This window comes from Hemicordylus capensis, chromosome 2 (assembly GCF_027244095.1).
Source record: "Hemicordylus capensis ecotype Gifberg chromosome 2, rHemCap1.1.pri, whole genome shotgun sequence".
Taxonomy (NCBI): Eukaryota; Metazoa; Chordata; class Lepidosauria; order Squamata; family Cordylidae; genus Hemicordylus; species Hemicordylus capensis.
Window position 1 is genome coordinate 295108843 of NC_069658.1, and position 18275 is coordinate 295127117.

Consider the following 18275-nt stretch of genomic DNA (forward strand, 5'->3'; position numbering starts at 1 on the left):
AATACGTTTTAAGGGCTCTCCTGAAGGCTAGTAGAGAATTCAAATTGCGGATTTCTGCAGGAAGCGCATTCCACAGCCCTGGAGCAGCTATAGAGAAGGCCCGCCTCCGAGTCGCCACCAGACGAGCTGGTGGTAACTGGAGATGAACCTCCTCAGATGACCTTAATGTGCGGTGGGGATCACGCAGAAGAAGGTGCTCTCTAGCACTACACATGTACCTTCCTTGTTTTCATGAGCACAACATTAGTCAGGATGTCGACCAGATAGATTCAGGATTCTACACTTGTCAGCAGAGCTGAAAATAGTAAGCAGTGATTGATTAACATTATGTATGTATATGTATGTGTGTGTATCTATCTATCTATCTATCTATCTATCTATCGGAACATAGGAAACTGCCATATACTGAGTCAGACCATTGGTCTATCTAGCTCAGTATTGTCTTCACAGACTGGCAGCGGCTTCTCCAAGGTTGCAGGCAGGAATCTCTCTCAGCCCTATCTTGGAGAAACCAGGGAGGGAACTGGGAACCTTCTGCTCTTCCCAGAGTGGCGGCTCCATCCCCTGAGAGGAATATCTTGCAGGGCTCACACATCAAGCCTCCCATTCATATGCTACCAGGGCAGACCCTGCTTAGCTATGGGGACAAGTCATGCTTGCTACCACAAGACCAGCTCTCCTCTCCTCTCCTCTCCCCTCTATCTATCTATCTTTCTAAACTTATTATTTTCACTGTCTTACTACCTCAAGCTTTTCACTTAGATTATATGGAACATTTTCTGCAATTCAAAGTTCTCCAGGGGCCTGATGCAAACATGAAGTTCTGTGTGAACAGGAGCATCCTCATTCTTTTCAGTTCTTTCAAAAGCACTCTCACTACACCCATAAAGCTGACTGGGGAACTATGGCTTGTTGAGCAATGGAGGCTTTGTTTGCACAATGGACCAGCAAGCTTGGGATAATGTATTAAATGGTAGAGTGTTATTTAATAAGTGCTGCACTGAATCTGTGTGAAGTTCAATTTTCAGCGTTGCTCTTGTGGGGAAGCACTGCTCTTGCTGAAATACAAGCGCCCCCCCACCTTCAAAAAAAATACCCACCCACAAATGTTTTGTGCAGAACAAGCAGAGGTGCTCTTACCCCTGGACTTCTGGGCTGGAGCCCAGGGCCTCCACCCATCCCCCGGGAGCCCCCAAATCCTCTTTAGTCTGTCCCGGGTGCACTGCCGGCCCACAGTGTGCCAGGCGGCCAAGCGTGACTGTGACCTGTGAAATATGTGGGATAGGAATATGTTATGTTGTGTTTTGAAATGTTTCTGCTGGGGCGGAACCACCATTGGGTGAATGGGTTCAAAGAACCCAGGCCGCTGCTAATCAGGGGCTGTGCCTCACGGCCCCAGATGTGGGGCAGGATTTCGCTTCCAAACAGGGCTACACAGCCCTGTTTGAGAGTTAGATTGGCCAGCGCTGCATTCTGGCCAATCTAACTTCTGAGAACAATGCACAACACAATCCCTCTCCTTCTCTTGGCAAGTATTTTGTTGAGAGAGGGAAGAGATTGGGCTATACCCTGAACTGAGGATCACTAAAGTGGCAACTGCCATTTTAAAGAAGGTGATCTGCAAACCTTTCCCCTTCTTGGCAAAGCGCTTCCCCAGGGAGCAGAAGCCCAAGGGATAACTGAGAATCCGCTTCTTTAAAGTGGCCACTTTCTGGTATATCAACTTTAAAGGGAGTGACAATTTTCACTCCACTTGTATCTGGAAAATTGCCAAAACGGAGTGTCTATTTGAGGAGTCTTGTTTCAGCTCATCATTAGCAAACACACAGTGATCACTGCAAATTTTTATCAGGAGCAAAGCTATGAAATCCTGGGTCGCAGCTACTTCCTTTTCAATGCTCCTTTCTTTTATTTCCAATCCAAATAACCCAACAAAATACTGTAACCTACACATCCAAATGCTTAATAATCACAGCAAAAACCTTCTAGATGGATGAGTTGCATAACAGTTATGGTTGCCTGAATGTACTTGAAAAATTAAACAGCTAAGACAGAAAAGGCCTTTCCACGTTTGATGTTTCACTCTTTAGAAATCTGTTATGACTATGCATTTGAGTAGTACCTTTAATCTTAGGCTATGAAGAAGCTTTCTAAACAAGCACCAATTCTTGCAGTCTGGATAGATGAAAAAAAACCTGTTTTCATTTTGCTACTGAGGAAACGAATACACAGGGGAACTTAAGTGAGACATTCAAACAAGACAATGTAAAAACCAGGAAGACAACTCCAATTCCCAAGCACAAGTATCACATTTTCACCATAACTCACTGGCATTATGAGCCAACAAAAAGGACTACATACCTGAAAGAATACCACAATGTCCAACTGCATCTGGATACATATATCATAACTTCTCACACAAAATCAGTGATTCCCACACTACATTTTACTCACATGGAACATAAAGCGTGTGCCACTTGATACATGACAATACACCTTGAAAATGGTTGGGTGTTTGTCTGCTTCCGTTCTGAGACATGCATTTGGCAAAAACAGTTGACTGGTTTTTATGTTTCAGTATATGCGGGGTAGGCAGCTCAGTGGCAGAACACACACTTTGCATGCAGAAGGTCCAAGGTTCAGTCTCTGGCATCTCCAGGTAGGGCTCAGAAATACCTGTCTAGAATCCTGGAGAATCATTGCCAGCCACTGAGAAATCAGACCAATGGTTTCTCAGTAAGACAGCTTAATATAGCTTTGAGACAGACATATTCTCTAATCATTTTAAAGTTTATATTTAAATATATCAACTGGAACTCATGTCTTAGTATCAGAGGCACAAAATGTAATATGGGAGTTGATTCACAGGTGTCTATGAATACAAAGTGTTTTATGAATCTGACTTTTGATGTTTGTGGAACTGTGTTTTCAAATGCTAGAGTCTGCTGACATACTGCTCTATTAAAATTCAGTTCATAGCCTTGAAACATCATTTGAAATCTTGCTCTATTTTTTTTAAAGGAAGTAACATCTGCTAACTAAAGCCATACTCTGAATTTCAGATTAATGCAAATCTTTAGGGCTCTTACCCATCCCTCTAAGTCCGCCTCACCAACGCAACATTTCTACCGACTCCAGGAGGAGATTTTAAAAGGTATATGAAAAGTGAATGCAGGAGTTTCAGGATTAGCCTTGCCAAGCCCTTTTGGAGATGATCCCTTCTGGATGTCCTGGACTTAAGTTTAATTCACAACTGTTTAGGCAGCTCATTCTGCTGACAGTGCAGGGATTCTAGAGGCCTGTAAATGTGAAGCTGTGGTCACTGAAAATGCTATACTTTTCCTAAAGGAGTTAGCGGGAAATGCGAAGGCAGAAGGCTCAACATATGCCTTGTGAATGTTACCTACATTCAGGAGACAGTTCATGCAACTGAGAGGCAGAAGTTTTGAGCTTCTGTCCTTTGGATATTCAGAACTTAGAAAGTAACGATAACATTAAGAAATCACAGAATACTTAATCTGGAAGGATTTGATAGAAGGTTTGGATGGCATTCATATCTGTTTTATGATAAAAGTAAAGTGCATAAAGACTTTCTCAATCACTGTGTAAGAAGGAGTCTAATGGGAGTGTGGGTAAAATATAAAAAATGGCTGGAATCTAAAACTCCATTATGGGTATCCCCGATTGAAGCTTTGGCACGTAAAGAGATAAATATATGCAATCTGAATGGGGTACCTATAGGGACTTGTTATGTTTTCAAGAGAGGGGCTGTAAATTAAAAAACCTAATCAAAGTACAAAATTTGGTTAGTAACTGGTTTCAGTATCATCAGCTAAACAAAATTTACAAGAAGGGTCTTAAAGTTAGATTTGAGGATCAAATGTCGAGATTCGAGAAGGAATTGTGTGAAAATGATGAAAAATTAGTCTCTAAGATGCATAAGTTGTTGCCTTTGGAGGAGACAAGAGATGAAGTGGTTAAAATGACTATGATAAAATGGGCTCAAGATGTGGGTCATAATATAGATATGGCAGCTTGGGGTAAATTATGGAAAACTGATTTAAAGTTCACTGCATGTTATACTTTAAAAGAAAATTATTATAAGATGATGTACAGGTGGTATTTGACACCGAAAAAATTAGCATTAATATATAAAAATGTTCCAAACAAATGTTGGAAATGTAGACAATGTGAAGGAATCTTTTTTCATATGTGGTGGTCATGCGGGAAGGCAAAGGCCTTTGGGGCTATGATATCTAATGAGTTGAAGAAAATTTTTAAAATGACATTTCCTACGAGGCCAGAATCCCTCCTGCTGGGAATAACGCAAGGAGAGTTCTCCAGAAGAAATTTAACATTTTCTATGTATGCAACTATGGCGGCTAGAATAGTATATGCGCAGAAATGGAAAGATAATAAAATGCCCTCAAAAGAAGATTGGTTGATACAAATTTTGGAATACGCGGAGATGGCAAAACTTACAGCACTCATAAGGGATGAAAACTTGGAATGTTTCAAAGAAGATTGGGAGCCATTCTTACTTTACTTAAAGAACTATTTTTCCCAAATATGGACCTTTCAACAGGGTTTGAAATTTAGTAACAACAGCAGGTTGGGTAGGATAAAATCAAGTTTGCAATGTGGAGTATATGTGTTTTGATTTATTATAGCAATGGTAGATTTGTATAGCTAATATGAACCGTGCAGACTGGTAAGCGGGAAGTCAATATTTACTTAATTAAATGTAATTGGACTGTTAAGATATTATAAAAACCAATAAAATCTTAAAATGCGAGAACTTAGAAGGTGACATGCTCATATGGCACATTTAACAGTGCTAAGACTACAGTACCATATAAGAAACAAGCTGAAACACTAGGGCATTAATTGGGAGTGGGATTTTGAGACACTGAGGTATCTCAATCGATCCATCTCTTTATTTCAGTCAATGACCAATGAACTTTAAATATTACATTACATTTTTTAAAAACTCATAGAATGAGGTTTCAAAACATAACACTTATCACCTACACACCATATCTACTAACTGAGAACAACCCTTACTAGTCCTTGTCGTAATCTATAAGTACAAACTTGACAACAATTTACAGATAACTCCTGTAAATTGGTCAGCCAATAACCAAGACATGTAGAATTTTTTATAATTCTTAGTTTTTCGCTTTAAGAATTTAATTTTGAATTTTAAAAGCTAATTATGATTGTGGTTTTAGCTTAGATTTTTAACTTGTTTAATTTGGTTAATTTTATTAGTCTGATTTTATAAATGTTGTGAGCCACCCTGAGCAGTAATGTACTGGAGGGGCGGGGTATAAATAAATAAATAAATAAATAAATAAATAAATAAATAAATAAATATTTAAAAATTGTGAGAGTGCCCCAGAAAATTCTGTAGTAAGGGAGATAACAATTCACCCTGCAAATCCCAATAAAATGGCCAATATAATAATGCATGACTGATAGATTCAATGGCACCTATGCTACAGGGGCACACATGTCATAATGGATTTTACCAAACCTGCCTTCCAAAAACATTGAAAGTAAGGCATCAAATCTCACCAATGAAAATGCTCTTCTATGCACTGGGATTGATAGAGAGAGAGAATCTTAGGGTTTTGTTTTTTTTTAATAAACACCAAAATGTTGTGTTTTTTATAATTAATTTGTAATCCTTCTTCTTCACTGTAACTAGTGAGAGTCTGCAGTGCCCTTTTAAGGCCTATCTGCGTCTGAAACAGAATGGCAGGGTCACCTGCATATAACAAGACTGACACAAGTTGAGGGACTAACATTAGTGGATGGCACTTTAGATTATCCAGCTGATTAAACAGGGAGTGAATCTCTTTCATCTTTCTCTTTCATCTTTCAAAAAGGGGTCAAGCAGGACAGTATTTTGGCCCTACTTTTCTTCAATTTTTATATAAATTGGGGCCAAAATACAGCCCTGCTTGATTCCTTTTTCTGTTGGAATGGGGCTCGAAAGATGCTCTAATGCGTTACTTCTGACTGAGATTGAGGCATGTGTAATATTTGTTCAGAAAAGAGTAACAGATCTTCAATAGAAGTTATTGATCATGAGAACTGATGCTATGGTTAAAGCTATCTCAGTGATTAAAGTGGAACAATGAGAGCAAGCTGGCCCAGCTGAGATAGAAATTAGAGCCATTATGGGAGAAAGAGGAAGGTGTACGAGGTGATAGTGGGATTGCTCTTTGGGGCATTTAGCAACTGATAGGTTTGTAAAAGTATTTTTTTTTAAATATTTTATTATTTAAACAGTTTTTAATTATTTTAAATTGTTTTTATATTGTTTTTAGCACTGTGTTTTAAATGGTGTGTGTTTATATGTCTTTTTAAATTTGTTGTACACCGCCCAGAGCCTTTGAATGGGGCAGTTTATAAATGTAATAAATAAATAACAATTCCACCAAGGAACTGACATGCCATCTACACAAAGTATCATGATCTCCACTACAATATTGTCAAAGACACTGGGGCTATTCTCACGATCGGGGAAAATCGGGCTAGGAAAGCCTAGCCCGATTTTTCCTGATCGTAAGAACCACCGGGCTCGGCTGTGAGCCCGGTGGTTCTCAAGCGGGTAACCCGCTCAAGTACCCCTCCTCTTAGTCTGGATTTGTGAAGCAAGCACTCCGCAAACCCAGGCTATCTGACTGTGAGTAGCCATGGCTACTCGCAAGCAGGCCCCCGGAGGGGAGGTGAAAAGTCGCCTTCCGGCTCCGGGGGTCTCCCCAGTATGCACAGGGCATACTGGGGCTTCTCGAGGCCGCATGCCCCCTGAGCTCCCCAGCCCCTGCCAGCTCCGTCACGGAGCCGGCAATCGTGTGGGCGGTCGATCCGGCCGCCCAGGGCTCCGTCCCACTCAGCTCACTAAACCAGGTCTCACGGATTGTGAGACCTGGCTCACTAACAAGCCCCCTAGGAAACTACCAAGAGATGATAGAGTGTAAGACTCTAGCTAAAAAGTTATCCCCTCTAAGATCTCCACTTTTCAGAGATCAGGTGAAACCAGGGACAGGCAACAGAAATAGTATGGAGATATAAAGCCTTAGTCTGCTTCTATCACAGTCAGCTGTCTGCTACCTGGGAGCTGTCCTTGGTGCTGCTGACCCTAATTCCCCTTGAGGGGATGACCTCATGTAGAATGTCTCTGTGCTCATCAGGTGGACTGCCCTTGTCCACTGCCTCCCAATGAATTGTTCAGTGAAGTGAGCCTGCCCCTCATGCCCCAGTGGGATCTGACCTGTTGGAACTGGACAACAGTCTACAATGTGTTCCTCACCTAAACATAACTGTACCCTGCAACTGTTACACTTTTTGAAGGCAACCTGCTGTGCCAGAGGTACCTAATAGCCTAATCCTTTTGTTTCCTATGAAAATAAAAGCAATAGCTTGGCTATACTCAACAAAACACTGGAGTGGCATGAATAAAATCTCTTTAACTAAACAGAGGACAAAGTTCCTAAGATAAGTTAACAGAGAACATTCTAATCTCTTGCTTTTCTACAAACATATCAGCCCGCTTCTGTAGTTCATGTGGATTGCTTTTAAATTCATGTATGTCAAGAACATAAGAACAGCCCTGCTGGATCAGGCCCAAGGCCCATCTAGTCCAGCATCCTGTTTCGCACAGTGGCCCACCAGATGCCATTGGAAGTCACAGGCAGGAATTGAGGGCATGCCCTCTCTCCTGCTGTTACTCCCCTGCAACTGGGGAGTTGCAGAGGAGTTGACTGGGGAGCAGGGGAGTTACTCCCTGCAACTGTTATTGTGAAGAAATCCCATACAAATAATCTAACAGAGCTTCTTTAAAAGCAGACTTCTTCTATTGATCAACAGTAGCAAAAGATTGTATCGAGCAGTGGAAAATCTATTCTCAGTCCAGAGACAAAGTTTCTGCTCCTGACTGAAAAAGCATCAAGAAACATGCTTGTCTGCTTCATGAGAGAATTTGGTTAACTACATACCTGATGTTCATCAGAATATGTGCTACAGAGGGCTGGACTGCCCTTTTAAAAAGGAACTACTGTGAAAGAAGTCAGATAGAAGAGAGTGCAGGAAGTATAACTGCCTTCACAGCTTGTATGCCAATAATTGCATTTCATGCATCTGATTAGTATGCTGCAGATTATGAAAATGTACCCTGCTGAAAATGTCATGGATTGGACTATCAATTTGTATGTGTTGGCATATGAAGCTAAGATTTAAGAATAGAATTAGCATGGTGGTACCTTAAAAACTCTCACTAAGATGCCACCAGACAATCTTTTCTCAAGTCTCAGTAACACAGGCCAAAAAAGCAGCCACACTCTAAATAGCTGCATCAGGATAATACTACTTCTGCAAAACCAGTAAAAAGCCACATATTCAAACTCTGCTGGCATAAGCAATTGATATGGACCACTGTAAGCATCTATGTGTCAGCATGTCATGATCAGGGTGAAAATCAATATTCCCTCTAACAGAGATTCCCAGATGTGGTTGACTACAACTCCCAGAATCCCCAGTTGCAATGGCTTTTCCTTGGAGATTATGGGAGTTGCAGTCAACAACATCTGGGAATTCCTGACAGAGGGAACACTGATGGTAATATACTGAAATAAGCAATTAAATTCTGATTTTGCTATTCATTAAGGCCGTTCATGCAATCACATTAGGGATGGTTGGTGGGGAGGAAGGTTCCTCCCTGCCTCCCTGCACACGATCTCTCTCTTCCTCTCAAAGCTCTGCTGCTTGGTGCCACAATGAGTGGCAGAGCCAGGAGCCAGAGGAGAAAGGCATTGCACAGTGCATTGGGAGATTCCGCTGCTGCTGGGGGCTCTTGCTGCCTAGCTCTGTAGATGCTTGGGTTACAGGCAGCCAGAATGTTCACATGACTGGGGAGTGGAGTAAAAGGGCACATGCACCAACCTTCTACTTCACTATAAGCCCGGATACAAAACCTGGGCTACCCTGGTGAAGAGCGCCAATGAAGAGTGCCGTGAACCACCTTATTCTGTTTTAGAAAAGCCTTATGGGAAGAATTCAGTTTACAGAACTGTAAATTTCAAACAGTTATAGTTTCTGCGGTGAAATCAATATTTACTAAGGGAAATGTAATTTACAAACAACACAAAGCAAACAGAAATCTTTTTTTTGAACCCATGAAGTTGACACATGGAAAGGCCTATGTCTATATTACACTACATGGATCAGAGATTCTTTGTCTTCTTGAATTATTTCTGAATATTTTGTACTTTTCCATAATGACTTAGAGTTTTAAAAGGGGTGGGGGGAGGAAGAAATACAGATGTGAATGGGAAATGGAAGTAGAGAGTATGACACAAAGACCAAGGTCCTTTCTAAAGAAAATAATCAAGGAGAGACTGAATATATTTGAAAAGGTTCAGAACTATAGTGGCAAAGTAGTATTCAATTTAAAATGTAAAAGCCTGGTAAATTGATTGCTAAAAGGCCATTTTATTTAAATTAACTTCAGTTTAAATTTAGACATCAACATTATGCCAAGTTTCTCTGTTATTAGGAGATACATTTTGGATAACGGCTATTTCATGTTTGAAACTGGTGATTTCATTGCTGTTACGTTGTTAGCTTAGATTTTATTAATGTTTCACAAAAGACTGGTAAAGGCTAAACATTTGTAAGGTATTACTAAATTTATTTTATTGCTTAAATCCAGGCATTGCAAATTATGTGGGGAAAAAGATACTGATCCAATTCTTAATAGTAAGAGAGCCAAGGGATAAAGCCTGCTGAAAAGACTAGGAAAGCTGAATACAGCCCACTCCACTACACACACACACACACACACACACACACACCCTTCCTATATCTGCAAACATTTTGTACCTAGATAAATTGCTCCTTGTGCCTAAAAAGCAGCTGAGAGAGTTTTTCAGCCATGGAATCGTGGTTCAAATTTAAGCAGTAAATATTAGAAGTGCTCATTTCACACAAACAAAAAGTTAGAAGGGTGAGAAACTAATTTTCCCAAATTAACACAGCACTCCAGAATATCTTGAGGTACTTAAAACTCAAGACAATCTCAGGGAACACTGGCATCCATTTATAGCAAACACAGCTATATTGGAAAAAGACAATTCATATTTTGGAAAGATATGTTTGTTCTCTAAAGTCTGAAAAGACTATTGTATATATTTTATTATTTCATTTGCTGATGGTTTGATGTATATGAAAAATTATTTAGATTAAAAAACACTGGCCAAATTAAGTATCAATGAAAGAGGGGAAAACATGAATACAAACTCCAAAGGTTCTCTCCAAACCGGGGGAGTGGGCGACAAAATGGCAAATGTGGTTCAGTGTTAGCCAAGTGTAAAGTGATGCACATTGGGACGAAAACCCCCAACTTCAAGTATATGCTGATGGGATCCGAGCTGTCGGTGACGGATCAGGAGAGGGATCTTGGGGTTCTGGTGGACAGCTCGTTGAAAGTGTCGACTCAATGTGCGGCAGCTGTGAAAAAGGCAAATTCCATGCTAGGGATCATTAGAAAGGGGGTTGAAAATAAACGGCTAACATTATAATGCCCTTATACAAAACTATGGTGCAACCACACTTGGAGTACTGCGTACAATTCTGGTCACCACATCTTAAAAAGGACATTGTTGAACTGGAGAAGGTACAGAAGAGGGCAACCAAGATGATCAGGGGCCTAGAGCACCTTTCTTATGAGGCAAGACTACAACACCTGGGGCTTTTTAGTTTAGGAAAAGACGACTGCGGGGAGACATGATAGAGGTCTATAAAATCATGCATGGTGTGGAGAAAGTGGAGAGAGAGAAATTCTTTTCCCTCTCACACAACACTAGAACCAGGGGTCACTCCATGAAATTGATTGTCAGGAGGTCTAGGACCAACAAAAGGAAGTACTTTTTCACACAATGCATGATCCACTTGTGGAACTCTCTGCCACAGGATGTGGTGACAGCTAACAACCTGGATGGCTTTAAGAGGGGTTTGGATGACTTCATGGAGGAAAGGTCTATCAATGGCTACTAGTTGGAGGGCTGTGGGCCACCTCCAGCCTCAAAGGCAGGATGCCTCTGAGTACCAGTTGCAGGGGAGTAATGGCAGGAGAGAGGGCATTCCCTCAACTCCTGTCTGTGGCTTCCAGTGGCATTTGGTGGGCCACTGTGCGAAACAGGATGCTGGACTAGATGGGCCTTGGGCCTGATCCAGCAGGGCTGTTCTTATGTTAAAACCCCTGGGTTTAGCACTTCCCTTTGCAGACAAGAACTGAATGTGTGGACACCTGGGGAACATGGCTGGCTGACATGCTCCTGCTCCCAATACATTCAGTATAATGTAAGAAGAAGATTCTTATATCTGTATAATCCAAAACATTGACCACTTGGTTACCTGTATCCTATACATTTTTATTTGTTTGTTTGTTTGATTGATTTTTATACCGCCCTTCCAAGCTGGCTCAGGGCAGTTTACACATGAAGAGATGCAGAGTAACAGGCGTGCAAATACCAAATGGAGAGCAGGGTATGTAACCCACTGCAATTCTGAGGACAAACTGAGTCCTGTGTCCAAAGATCTAACCTGCCCCTGCTTGACCCTGACTGTCGCTTGCAAATTTCTTATGAGTGTATTCCCCCAAATAAGCATTTCTATGATGTTCGTAAAGCACAACTGAAGCTAATGTTTCCCCCAAACAGAAGGAATGCATACAGTAAATGGTAAAAATAGAATGAGCTGGCAGCATTATGTGCCTTACGTTTATTTGTATCAGGTCCTCGCACTCAGAGGCATTGGAGACACAGGCATATTTTCTAATGCTCCAGTAGCACTTCCATTTGGCTGAGAGACAGTTGATACACCTGAAATGCATAAACGGCACATATACTTACTAATTCATACAACACAGTTTACAGACTCTTGTCTGGACCTAAATATCCTTTGCACATTACCTAACATGGCCTTATGGCAAGTTCATCCAGTGAAACTCCTAAAAACTCTAACCAATTTTTGTGGTGGAGAGGCCTAGAGGCCGCCTGCCTGCCATTCTACTTAATCTCTAGACCAGAGAGCTTTTCATGCCACATCTATTTCTGAGCTACTTCCGTTAGCCTCTGTTTTTAAGCAATGACTTTTGCAGAGAACAGTTTCTTCATAAGCAACGAAAAGTAGCTTTGCCATTAAAAGGCAGTAAATAAAGCTGGCCTTGAGGAGTGATCCGGCAGCACCATCACCACTCTTCTCCCCCACCAATTCTTTTAATAGATGAAGGGATATTAAGGATAGTGCTAATGCTAACATTACAGCGATGCTTTCCAACCTCCTACTAACGTGGGGCTATAAAATATTACCCTTTTCTTTTATAGCTCATGTCACAGGACGTTAGCTAACTACAGTGGCTTTTAAGTGGCATTTTGTAGTGTGGTTTTTACTTACTGTAACTGGAATATTGGCATCACAGCTAAAAGGGTGTATTAGCACACTCCTCAGATCTATACAGAGCTCTACAGAGAGAACCAGCACTTTCCTGTGCAATCCAGAAAACATATGGGATGTGACGCAATTTGAGAACATGTACAATGTGCCTGATTGTTTCTATAAGCGTTGCTTTAACCCTTTGAATCTACAAGTTGAGAATATTCAGACTGAAGGATGGCAGCCAAGTTTTCATATCCTTTTCTTGTCTAGGATAACAGTTGCCTTGTTCGGATCCACACCTACGATCTCTCATTCTAAAGAGATCTAAAGAGAGTTGTTATTTTCTTGACAAGCCCCTTTAGGCTGTGTAAAGCTGACAAATTATGAAGTCATCCTGGGCAATGGAATATTCCTGTTTGGGACCAGTATACTCACCCAAACCTAACTTTAATTTTAGAAACTTATGATTTAAAGTGTTTAAGCTTTAAATCAGGTGATGGTGTGGACTTTAAGCAACATTTCTCAAATGCAGCTGACAAGACCACAGATGAACACAAACAGCAATCTTGCAGCCATAAAACATTCTTCAGCATGCACTCTCAGAAAATAAGCTAGTATCATGCTAATATTCAGTGCTGACTAAAGCATGCTAGTTACTCTGGAAGGAGATTGGAAGCATTCTCAGACCATAGCTTGGCATCATGAGCATGAGCCCCAAAGAGACTTTGGTTTGCACACTTCCTCCTCTCTTCATGTACAGCTATTAGAAACCACTTATCACCCTGGTTTGTGGCAAACTCTTGTATGGTATTTCATACAAGTTTTCAACAGGAAAACTACGGTGTGTGACTGTCTGCAAAACAGAATCACAAGCCAGGGTTTGATCTTTGTTTATGATCTGGTTTGATGGCAATTGCGAACTATAGCTAGTCCTTGAGGACCAAAAGACAAGCTATGGTTTGCTGCATATAGGGATTGCAAGTTTCTAATCACTACATGCCAGAGGAGGAGGGAGGGGAAAGAGGGAGCATGTAAGCCTCAGGCTCATTCTCTTAATATCAAGCTGTTTGGCGTTGCATCTGACCAGCCTCAGGATCTATTTCCATCATCCATTAACTTTGCACTCTTTCCTCATTGGCATTCCCTCCAAACCTGTATCTTCCTATCCTAGAACTTGTACAATTGCCTTCTCACAGCTTTTACTTGCTCTCTCTAGTGCTATTCGCTGCAGAATGAACACACCCCTCTTCTCATAAATGTAAAAAAGTAGCTAGCTGGCCTTAAAAGAAACACTATTCCCCTTCTGGACACATATTTAGCGAGGAACAGCAACAGTCCCATTCAGTCCAGCATAATGGCTATTACTGGTGTGTGTGTGGGGGGGGCAGTTCACATGATTATAATTAGTTTGGAAACTGTGTGCGCTCCTATTTGCTGAACACCTGTCAGGTAAAAACAAAATTGGAGGCACCATCCATGATTGTGTGCTAAGCAGCAACTGGACAGGTGCACAATCCAGCAGCTATACCCAGGTCTTTAATGAGGTAGGAGGAAAAGCCCTCCGACCTACCTGCAGCTTAGCACACAATCATGGACAGCACCTCTGACCTTGCTTTTAACAAACAGGTGACTGGCAAAGCTCCCAAACTAGAGTAGGAGTCTTCTCCAACCCTAATTATGACTGTGTGAACCTGGGCATGTTGTCGTGCCATCCCTTCAGCTGTGCTTAAAGGCTGTTTCAGAAAGATCCCACTCACAGAGCGACAATGCCCCCGCGGCTCAAGGCAGACTGAAACAACTGAGTATGTCCTACTTCACTGTTTGTATTACAGAATCGTTCTTCCTTTATCCACCCACTGCTATGCAAGTACCCAGGGCGTTCGAGCCATATCTATGTCTCTATGCTGCTTTCTGACTCTAAGCCCGCTATTGCCTACAGTGCTGCCAGGTTCCATGTGGCAGCATCCAAAATCCTTTGGACGCTGGTAAGCAGTGGGTCCAAGCAGCCCTAATCTGACCTTCTGCTGGTTCCTGCGTGCTACAATGCATTCATCCAACACAGTGCACCACCTGAAAGACTTATGCTCCTCCCACTTTTTTACGCTATAGCTTTGTGCCTTTTATATATATAGTTATATCGTCTCACTGTAGTTCCACAGTCTCACTGTGTCTCAGGCTTTTACGCAATTACACCTTTTTGTGCCTTTTATCCCTTTTTAATGCCTTTTATACCTTTATGTCTTGTATGCCTTTTAATGCTATTTTATGCCCTTTTATGCATTTAAATGTTTTTAATGTTTCCGTAGGCCCTTTAATGTATCATTATGCATTATACTTTGCACTGTGTAATCACCCCCAGTATTTTATGCTGATCTGTGACCGTAATAAAGATGACTGATTGATTGATATGACTGTGAAGAGAGAGAGAGAGAGAGAGAGAGAGAGAGAGAGAGAGAGAGAGAGAGAGATTGAGATTGAGATTCATTGTGAGATTTTTTTGGACAGGGAATCATTTTCTCATATCTTTTGCTATATAAACTGCTTTGGAAACTTTTTTGTGGAAAAGTGGCATATACATATTTTGTAATAATAACAATAATTTTGTTTATTAATCATATTCATATACCTCCTGATGTGTATCCCTATTAACAATAATATTTCACAGCACCTCATATTTCATTTTCTGTTGTGACTGTCCATAACCACCATCTTCAAAGGCTGACTGGTATAAGCACATAACTCATGTTATGTCTAGGCATAATGGCAGTGGCACATGGGAGAAAAATCAGGTGTAATACATTAGTTCCAGTTATTTCCACAAATGTGTATGTGCTACATAACCTTCTGGTTTAGTATATTTTCTGAATCCTAGAAATTGTCTCCTGTTGTATAATAATCTTTAAATGAGAAGTGTTTCTCTACTGATAATTATGCAGACTTTTGAGAGTTAACTCAAAAGCTTTCAAATTATATGTGCGCTTGTGTCTATTTCACACACACACACACACACACACACACACACACACACACACTTTGAAAACCTTTGAGTTAACTCTCAAAAGTCTGGGGGGGGGGAGAGGGAGAGAGAGAGAGAAATTAATGTTTAAGAAACTTGAGAGGAAACAATGCCAAAAACCATCAAAATGTCCAGATGGTCTGAAATGCTCTAAGACCCTTCCTCTGCAAATCTTGGCAAGCTAGACCAGCTTCCCTGCCAAATCCTGCCCAGGGCCCAAAATATCTAGTTGACAACAAAGTGGTTCTTGCTTAGTTAACCCTCTACAATGAATGCTCCTGGGTGATGAATGCACACTTTTTAGATTACCTAATTGACAGTTGCTCTCCTACCAAAAATAAAACAAAAAAGGAGAGGGTTTCCTAGCCCCAGATTCTGATACAAGTCATAGCCAAGCAACCTACTGTTTGTCACTAATCTGCCATCTCTGCATCACTGTAATTTACAACCCAGGGGATCACTTACGCTGTCTTTGGGTAAATGTTTCCAGTTCTCTTGCAATCATAGATGGTGAAATTGGCCCACACAATATTTTTGCCGTTGACCCGTACAGCAGTTTGAACAATCACATGGTCTGGAAAAAAGCAAGCCAAAAAATACTGGAGTTGCGTTCATATTTTAGGTTACCCATGCTTTCAAGACAAGAAGATAAATGCCTGAGAAAAAATGTATTAAAACTACTGTTTCTTTTCCCAGGGGAGGAAGCTCTTCAGAGTTTCTCCTCTTCCTAAAAAACTCACAGGATTTTTTTTCATTTAAAACAGTGAAACTACAACAAATTGATGATATGTATAAACCTTTCTCCTTTTGGCATGGACAACAATTCGTGTACGAATGCAGATTCAACAATATACACTAGTACATCTGTGGGAAACAGCTGTATCAGAATTATAATATTTCATGTTTGAAGCTTAGGCCATGGGTATTTAAGAAAACGTCTTCTTCACCATGAGCCCCACCACCAGTTAAGATCATCTGGAGAGATTTGTCTGCGGTTGCCACCAACTTGTTTGGAGGCTACTCAGGAATTCTCTGTTGCTGCCCATGGACTCTGGAATGCGATCCCTGTTGAAATAAGAGCCTCCCCATCTCTGGCAACTTTTTAAAAGGCACTGAAGACACATTTATTCACCTAGGCTTTTAATTGGATTTATAGTTTTAATAGTTTTGATTGATTGATTAAGTGCCGTCAAGTCAGTGTCGACTCTTAGCAACCACATAGATTGATTCTCTCCAGACTGATCCCATTGTTAATATGGGGTTTAAAATGTTTTCAGTGTTTTCAATGATTTTAATTGTTAATTGATTTGATGTTTTAAATTATTTTAATTGTAAATCGCCGAGAGATGCAAGTTTTGGGCAGTATAGAAATATTTTAAATAAATAATAAAAATAATTTTTCCTGCCCAAATGTCTATGAAATAATAGGTCAAAGGGTCCTGCAATTTGAAGATTTCAGAGATTTCAACATATGTATGGTGGATAACCATTTTTCTGGGAGGTCTCTTCAGGACTCTCCTGTGTTGTACTAAGTCAGCATACATCATTTTATGAAGCAGATTTATTCACAATCATATTAGCAAAAACATCCATAGAAGACAACATAATTTCTACTAAGCACAGTATTGCGAATTACTGCAAATGTATAAAGCTACGACACATTTAGATTGACTGCAAATGCTATTCATGTTTACATGGAAGTAAGTCCAGCTGACGCTTATTCTGCATAAAATGTATGTAGAACTGCAGCCTGACAAACCACAACCCTAATTGCACAAGAATAGTAAAGTGCCCACTTGACAACTACACGTTAATATGCAAGACAAGCAGTTAATCAACAGATAAAGCTTTCCTCACCATGGGCTTTGTATGCCTGGAAAAGCTTCACTTGCTGAATTTTGGGTAATCACATAGCTGTTAAAAATGCAGGTGCTGTGCCAATAAAAAAAGTTGGGGCTGGGGTTCAAGAGGGCTGGGGGGGGGGGGAGGCAGGATCCTACCTACTTTCCTTCACTTTCCTCTCCTGGGCTCTGCCATGCTGCACACCACACAACTGGTGCTGTGGTGAGCGGCATGGCAATCCAGAAGCGAGGGAAGGGCGCCTGGCCACCAGGATTCCCAAAATGCACCACACGAGCAGTGTGGTGCATTGGGAGATTCTACTGGGCCACTCCTTCCCCCTGTCTCTATGGAAGCTTGGGTTGCAAGCAGCCTGGGAGGAGCCACCAGCAGCCCAAGCTTCCACACAATCAGGCGGTAAGGTAGGAGGCATGCACGCATCTTCCTACTTCACCTTTCGCCTGGGTGGAGCACCGGGATAGCGAGAGTTCTCACAACCAGCCCTACCTGGCTAGCACAGCTCTACCCAGGTAGGGCTAGTCGTGAGAACTACTAGCCCTACCTAGTAGTGATCTCAACCTGAGGACTCTGAGCAAGCGACCATGCATGTGTAAGACTAATCTGTACACTCGTCCACTCTCAATGACCTATCACTACCAAGTGTGATCTCAACCTGAGGATTCTGTGCAAACCACCATGCATGTGTACTTCTAATCTGCACAATTGTCCACTTTGGATGACCTATCACTAAGGGGCATGGAGCCCTGCTCTGTTTATAACATGAAAAGGTTTATTTTGCAGGAAAGGCAGTACCAGAATAGGTATGGTTCTTCCTTTGTTTTCCCTTCTTCAGTTTCACTGGTATATTTTGCTTCAGGGGAGCGCAGTGGCTGTCTTCCCTGTAATGAGTTGCTTGCTAATAAAAATGAACATTTCACACCCAACACCAGTGAGAATCCAAACCTCAACATCTCAG

General features: G+C 41.2%; 1 protein-coding gene across 3 annotated transcripts in view; it reads right to left on the reverse strand.

The window, feature by feature from the left end:
- The window catches only part of PLXND1 (plexin D1), a 245944-nt gene that overhangs the window by 133164 nt on the left and 94505 nt on the right, over window positions 1–18275 (reverse strand). For all 3 annotated transcript variants that reach the window (XM_053295803.1, XM_053295804.1, XM_053295805.1), the window contains 2 exons: window positions 15926–16034; window positions 11786–11888 (listed from right to left, as the gene is read on the reverse strand). In XM_053295803.1, the coding sequence (XP_053151778.1) occupies window positions 11786–11888; window positions 15926–16034 (212 nt within the window). The remainder of the gene's footprint in view (window positions 1–11785; window positions 11889–15925; window positions 16035–18275) is intronic.